This window comes from Panicum virgatum, chromosome 1K (genome assembly GCF_016808335.1).
Source record: "Panicum virgatum strain AP13 chromosome 1K, P.virgatum_v5, whole genome shotgun sequence".
Lineage (NCBI taxonomy): Eukaryota > Viridiplantae > Streptophyta > Magnoliopsida > Poales > Poaceae > Panicum > Panicum virgatum.
Window position 1 is genome coordinate 33,166,244 of NC_053136.1, and position 7,102 is coordinate 33,173,345.

At 47.5% G+C, this 7,102-nt stretch overlaps 1 protein-coding gene across 1 annotated transcript; it reads right to left on the reverse strand.

Moving 5' to 3' along the window:
• Positions 1–6,130: 6,130 nt before the first annotated feature.
• On the reverse strand, positions 6,131–6,889 carry LOC120656678 (ethylene-responsive transcription factor LEP-like). Its single transcript, XM_039934861.1, has 2 exons — positions 6,472–6,889; positions 6,131–6,414 (listed from the first exon to the last, which is right to left on the reverse strand). The coding sequence occupies exons 1-2, from the start codon at positions 6,887–6,889 to the stop codon at positions 6,131–6,133; spliced, it is 702 nt and encodes a 233-aa protein (XP_039790795.1).
• Between the last annotated feature and the right edge of the window lie 213 nt (positions 6,890–7,102).

Consider the following 7,102-nt stretch of genomic DNA (forward strand, 5'->3'; position numbering starts at 1 on the left):
CTCTTAATATATTTTAATCCACCTTACCCACAACAAAAGCTCACAATATCATACGGTTGCTCAGAAGTCCACAATCCACATTGATCTCTTGGCCCATGAAGTTCTCTCTCCATTCTCCGTGTGTAGCTACTCATTACTCACATCTCTTCGGTGCCTCAAAGAAGGGTGCCAGGCAGTGGCGGAGCCAGGGGGTGTTGGGGGTGCTCCAGCCCCCCTACTCCCATGGAAACCTATGGAGCCCCCCCCCCCCCGCTCCAAAGCCCCCCCAACATTTTTCAAGCATGAGTGAAGAAGAGGAAGAAGAAAGGAGGAGGAAGAAGAAGAAAAATGAAGGAGGGAGGAAGAAGAAAAGAAAATGAGCCCCCCCTCAATTTGAATCCCAGCTCCGCCACTGCTGCCAGGTGGACTCACATTTCACAATCGGCATCACGCGAATGCGACAAGCTGCCAACGGCAAACAGGCAGACAACCACAGTCAAAATGGACGGCAACAGCAACTCACCTGCTCCACTAATGCGATCGCATTAGCCATCACATCCATGGCTTCTGTCTATACTTTGCCGTGTGCCGCCCACGGCGAAGCGCTCACGGCAAACTTCGACCTGCAAAGCCAATGTTGACAACCAAAATTGGCACAACTGGTCGAACCGGTCAGACCGCTTCCCTAAACCGATCAGACCGGTCTAGTAAACTTATTCAAAATGCAAAATAGACTTCACCATTGGATAGCTCTCATCGAGTAGATCAAGATTCATATATAGAACGTCCAATTTGGAGTTCGGATGAGAGAGTTATGACTTCGGGAAGATTTGACCCAGACCTAGACCGGTCAGACCGGTTGTCCAGGGCGGTCAGACCGGTCAAGGCAGCTCAGTCCGAGTTAGGAGTTGTATTTTGACACGGTTTTAATTGAGGTTTCAACTCCTTATGGGATAAGACCATCCCTCCCTATAAATATAAAGGGACATGGTCGATTGAGGGTATCCAATTGATCAAAAACACATCAATATATTACTTTTGTTTATGTTTATTACCTTTACTTTTATCTCCAAACCCTAGCTCCTTCCAACCCTTTTTTACTATTCTTCCTTCGTCTCCGCGACGTCTGAAGGCGTTCTACGTGGCCTTCCGATTCTAGAACAACCATACGTGCGCCCGCCCTGACGGGGTCCCTCCCAGGTGAGCGTTCGTCGGACTTCGCCGTTCTTCGCCGGCGAACCGGTCTGACCGCCCTGAGCATCGGCGCCACATCTGTGCCGTCGCTCGCTGCGCAATCGTGCGCATTCGTGTGTGTTGGCCCTAAATTTGCGCCAACAGCCACGTTTGCCGTTTTCGGTAGTGAACTAATGCTTTTTGCTTTTTAGTTTCTCCCTTTAGTTTGTGTACTGTTTCCTCTATTATTTGTGATTAGCTCTTGAGCTGAAGGTAATATGAAATTTGGCTATATGCGGCCGCATAGTTCGAAAACTGATTATATTTTGTTAAAAAAAATACTCTAGGATGTTTGTGATAATAGCATGGTTTTAAATCGCCGACTAAGGTGTAGTGGCAGGACTGCCGTTATGACGTTTAGCGTGCTATAGCCGGTTTTATCGGGATAAATACTTTTTTTATGAAACAAGAGGGGTTTCCCCTACTGATTATATTATATTAAAGAAGCAAAAAGTGTTTACAGAGGAAGTTCAAGAAACAAAGAAAGAAAAGAAAAAAATTAGCTCAATTACACTAGTGTTTCTAACCATTCTAACATTGTATCTTTCCATCGTGTCTTTGCTCTGAGAATAACTGTAACGAACATGGCATCAATGGTGCCATGTTCGTTACAATCTCCCCTTTTTTGGTGATTGATGACAACACAATCAAAGCAAGCATAATTTGCATAAAATTGACAAATTTAACAACTTGATACCAATTGAAATTAATTGAAAACCGCTTACGCTTGCTTGGATGTTTACCACCATCCAATGACGACTTGGCCTCCCCCTAAAACCATGATTCCCCCTTTTAACCTCCCCTTATGTTGATACTTCTCCATCATGACTTGATTCACTTAGGTATTTCTCCCCCTTTGGGATATACTTCTTTTCCTTGAGAAAAATACCTTGCTTTGATCCACATTTCTCCCCCTTTGGAATCAAATCACCTAAAAGGTCTTGTTCCTAAAAACAAGGTCTTGCAAAACAATATAGCTCAAGAGAAGATTAGTAGCCTAGAGAGTTAGTTCATGATTCATGATCCAATTGTATGATATCAATGAAGATACCAATTGAAAACTATACTATGGTGGATCACAAAATCACGAAACTAGCATGACATGAGCTAAGCTTTCCATAAGTATGTGCACAAAATGATAATGTGAAAATCAAGTGCACAACTAGAAGTAATAATTAGAAAGCTTAGATCATATCATGCACGGAGGTAGCTCTAAAGTAAATAGGATATGACAAAGATACCAATTTAATTAGTTTAGAACCTTACATACCTCCGGGGGTTTCTTTGTTTACCTTGCATGTACTAAAAGAAAGTGACTTGCAATCAATTGAAAGTCTTTAAACAAGAAGCACTTGGTACACCAAGGTTAAGCAAATGTATGAGTACATAGCCTATGAACTTAGATATGAGCATTTAAGTTCAATAGAGCATGACTCAATATGCATGAAGCACAATTTATCTAATCACTCTTGTAGAGTTGTTTATTCACATTGATCGTGAGAAACATTCTCTTAGAGTGTTAACTCCACGTGAGACTACAAAAGATAAGCTAGAAAACATGTTAGTCTCAAAAATCACAACCTATAGGATGAACTCCCCCTAAAAGTGTGCATTTAGTGTTTGAATCACCAAGCAAATGTATGCACATTAATTTTGACACAATTAGGAAGTTTACCCTATAGCTTGTGTTCATGGTACACATATGAAATACATACCTTATGAAATGCATGTACCATGAAGGGTAACCTTGTGTAGCTTTCTACACACTTATCAAACCATGTAGGTTGCTCATGGGTTAGAGTCATGACACAAGCAACCCACCATATATTACACTAGGTGATGCAATGCAAACAACCTAGCAAGAGCAATGGAGCTACATGATGCTTGAATTGAAACTTTTAGCTACCATTACCTTATGGGGGACTTGGGCAATCAAATGTCCAAGTTGTGAGCTTAGCTTCTTTGGTTTGAACCTTCACTTCAACTTGTGAGCTAAGCCTCCAAATCCCCCGAAGCTATTCCATGGGCTTCAAACCTCCTTTGGAACCCACACCATTTGAGGCCCCTTCATATTGATGATGACATCCTTGGGCACCCAAATGGGGCGGTTCCAACTCTTTTCTTGCTTCCCAACCTTGTGGGCAACCACCTTGCCATTTGTTTTCTTCTTGATCACATAGGAGGTGCTATTGCTTTTGTTCCTCCGGTTGGGCTTGGTGTAGATGAGAGAACTCTTGATTGTTAGCTTCTTCTTGTTCTTCTCATCCGAAAGCTTCTTTCTTGGTTGAGGACACTTGTTGGACTTGTGGCCTTCTTTGTGGCACTTAGAGCAAGTCACGATGGACCCCTTCTCAAGCTTCTTCACCATGTTCTCACGGTTATCTTGAGAAGGTTGGACATTGCTCTTCATGCTTTTGCCCTTCAATCTATACAAGTCCTTCATGAGCCTTTCCACTTCTTGCTTGAGCTCATCATTCTCCTTGGCAATGAGATCATCACATGATTCTACAACAACATTCTCATTGCATTTCTCATTGCAAGGGTTAGAGCAAGAATTATCAATTAAATTAATGCAAGAAGTTGAAGCATCTACCCTAGAGATAGGAATTGCACAAGGGATAGTTTGCTTCATTTCCAAAGAGTCATTAGTATCATTAATGCTCTCAAATTTTAGTTTGAGCTCTTCATGCTCCTTGCTAAGCAAATTGAAGAAGTATATCCCAAAGGGGGAGAAATACCTAAGTGAATCAAGTCATGATGGAGAAGTATCAACATAAGGGGAGGTTAAAAGGGGGAATCATGGTTTTAGGGGGAGGCCAAGTCGTCATTGGATGGTGGTAAACATCCAAGCAAGCGTAAGCGGTTTTCAATTAATTTCAATTGGTATCAAGTTGTTAAATTTGTCAATTTTATGCAAATTATGATTGCTTTGATTGTGTTGTCATCAATCACCAAAAAGGGGGAGATTGTAACGAACATGGCACCATTGATGCCATTTCGAGTGATTTTGGTGATCGAATGACAACACAACACTTGGACTAATATGATTGTTAAGATAATCATTCTCAGGCTTTTAGGTTCAAGTGATGACAAAGAGAAAGAGAAGATAGGCGTAGCAAGGCCCGATGGACTGCCCCTACGGGGGTTCCGCTACCCGGTTAGCGGACGGGGGTCGAGGGGGAGCCGCCCCTCGCGGGTCTCAGGGCAGCGCCCTGAAAGCTCTTCGATTCAGGAGCACCGGAAGAACCGACGCCAGGGCATCGGAGCATCCGATGGTAGTCGGAAGAACCGACGCCTTGATACTTTGGTGCAGAAGGGAATCGAAGCCAAGTCAGCCTATAGGCACCGGTTGAACCGACGGTCTAAAATAGGGCATCGGTGCAATGGCCGTCCTTTGTACCAGAGACGATGTCAAGTGCCCAGAAGAAGTTTCTTCAGCACCGGTTCAACCGACGGTGCATCGGTGCATACCACCGGTGTAATGACGTCAGCATCCAGGAGAAGATTCCTTCAGCACCGGTTGAACCGGTGAGGCATCGGTGCAAAGCATCGGTTCAACCGGTGGTCTCTGCGTCAGCCATCAGGAGTCCAACGGCTACTTCGTGTTATGAGTGACCGGATGAACCGACGCTACCCTGCCAAGAGGCATCGGTTCTTCCGGTGGTACGCAGATTTTCAGCTAACCGTTGGAGCAACGGCTACAAGACTTGGTGGCCTATATATACGCCTCACCCCGGCCATTTGAAGATTGCTGGAGTTGCTGGACATCCCACACACACCCAAGAACATCTCCAAGCCATACAAAAGCATCAAGATCATATCCTTAGCCCTTAGCACACTTTGAGAGTGTTGTGTAAAGGATTAGCTCTTAGTGAGTGAGTTTGCAAGGCTTAGAGCCTTTGTGCTGTGGTTCATTAGTGAACCAAAACAAGAGCTTGGTGCGCCGGCACCTTGGAGCGTGGAGCTCGTCGGCAACGTCATCGACCCTCCGACTTGGTGTGGAGCGGCGACGACACCTTTGTGCGGGGGACGTGGAGACCCCCATCCTTTGTGGAGAAGCTCCTTAGTGGAACCCGGGGCCAAGGTGACCGTGATTGTGTTCACGGAAGAGACTTGGTGGCCGAGTAGCAATACTCTTAGTGAGTGCTACAACAACGTGGATGTAGGTGTGCCTTTGTGGCTAACCGAACCACGGGATAAACACCCGCGTCAAGAGTTTGCTATCTCCTATCCCGCTCTTTAAGCTTCCGCATTTCATTCTAGTAATTTGTATGCCTTTACTTTCATAGAATAGTTTCTTGATAGGAAAGGCTATAGGTTGCTAAACTCTTTTGGTATAGGGGTTTTACACTAGAACAATCTAGTTGCACATCTAGATAGCTTGTTTTAGTTTAAGCTTTGTGCAAACTAGTTGGAGCCATAGGTCTAAGTTTTTATTAGTGCCTAATTCACCCCCTCCCCCTCTTAGGCTAGAGCACCCGATCACTTTCAATAACCAAAGCAAATTCTTTCCTGAAGTTCTGAAGACATCTATTTAGAACCTTGAACAATGGAGGAGAATCTTCACCTTCCTGTAAACCAACGAGTATCTTGCACTGAAGCAAATTAAGAGATTGCACTGAAAGCGCCAGCACCACAGAATACATGCCGACTGAACTTTACACATAATACAATTGATGCCAGATAAAACAAGCACATACAAACTTCAGGCCCAAATCACCAAAACATAAGACCGGCCGGGTCCACTGACTCACAACGCACTCCGATGATGATGAATTGATGATTAAAATACACAGCAGGTCAAACAACTAGTTAAGCAACGAACCACACACACAAACAACTCGCCACGCCGGAGGATATATATGCAGTCCCCTCCAGCGGGCGCCGAGCCGCCGGCGACGACGAGAACCCATCGCGATCAGTAGTAGTACGAGGACGACGAGCCGCCGAGCTGGAACCCGTTGACCTCATCGGCCGCCGGCATCGGCGAGAACAGAGGGCTGTGCACATACCCTTCCTCGAAGTACACGCCGTGCGACGCGTTGGCCGCCGCCGCCGCCGCGTCGTCGTTGTAGCCGCCGCCGAAGTCCAGCTCCGACGCGTCGCACCACGCCCTGCTGTCACCCCCACTGGCGGCGGCGCCGCCGTCGAAGTACATGTCCATCTCGGCACCGTTGTTCCCGCCGTAGGCCATCGAAGCGTCTACGGAGCCGTACGACATCTCCGCCGGCACGTGGTACTGGTGGTAGGCCTCGCCGCCGGCGCCGCCATGAGCGGGCTGGCCGCAGGCCGGCGGCGCCGACTCAGCGGCGGCGGTGACGAGGGGGTTGGCGTAGTAGTGCTGGAGCTGGTCGGCGGGGAGGTCGGGGGAGAGGTAGGGGGTGACGGAGGAGCCCGGCGGCAGGTCCGGGTAGGCGAAGTTGGTGCGGGCGTTGGCGCCGCGGAGGTTGCGGGCGGCGCGGTCGTAGGCGATGGCGGCCTCCTCCGCCGTGTCGAACGTGCCGAGCCAGTGCCGCTCCTTGGTGGCCGGGTCCCGGATCTCCGCCGCGTACCGGCCCCACGGCCGCCGCCTCACCCCGAGGTACCTCGTCTCGTTGCCACTGTCCTGCTGCTGCTGCTGGCGGCGCTTCGACGACTTCTTCTCTGATGACGACGAGAAGAAGTAGGAGAAGTCCATGCTCGCTCGCTCACACACAATGACACAGCACAGGAGAGACGAGAGAGAGAGAGAGAGAGAGAGAGAGAGAGAGAGAGAGAGAGAGAGAGAGAGAGAGAGAGAGAGAGAGAGAGAGAGAGAGAGAGAGAGAGAGAGTTGGTTGTGGTCGTTGGTGGTTGCTGCTGGAGGTGCATGGGGCGGTTGCATGGAGGGAGTATATATAGTGGCGGGAAA

What these genes read in the sequence shown, in the direction of transcription:
- LOC120656678 (XM_039934861.1), bottom strand. Translation starts at nt 6,889, where the DNA reads ATGGACTTCTCCTACTTCTTCTCGTCGTCATCAGAGAAGAAGTCGTCG. An exon ending in GCCCGCTCATGGCGGCGCCG is followed by an intron (nt 6,415 to 6,471) that starts GCGGCGAGGCCT and finishes ACGGCTCCGTAG; the next exon opens with ACGCTTCGATGGCCTACGGC.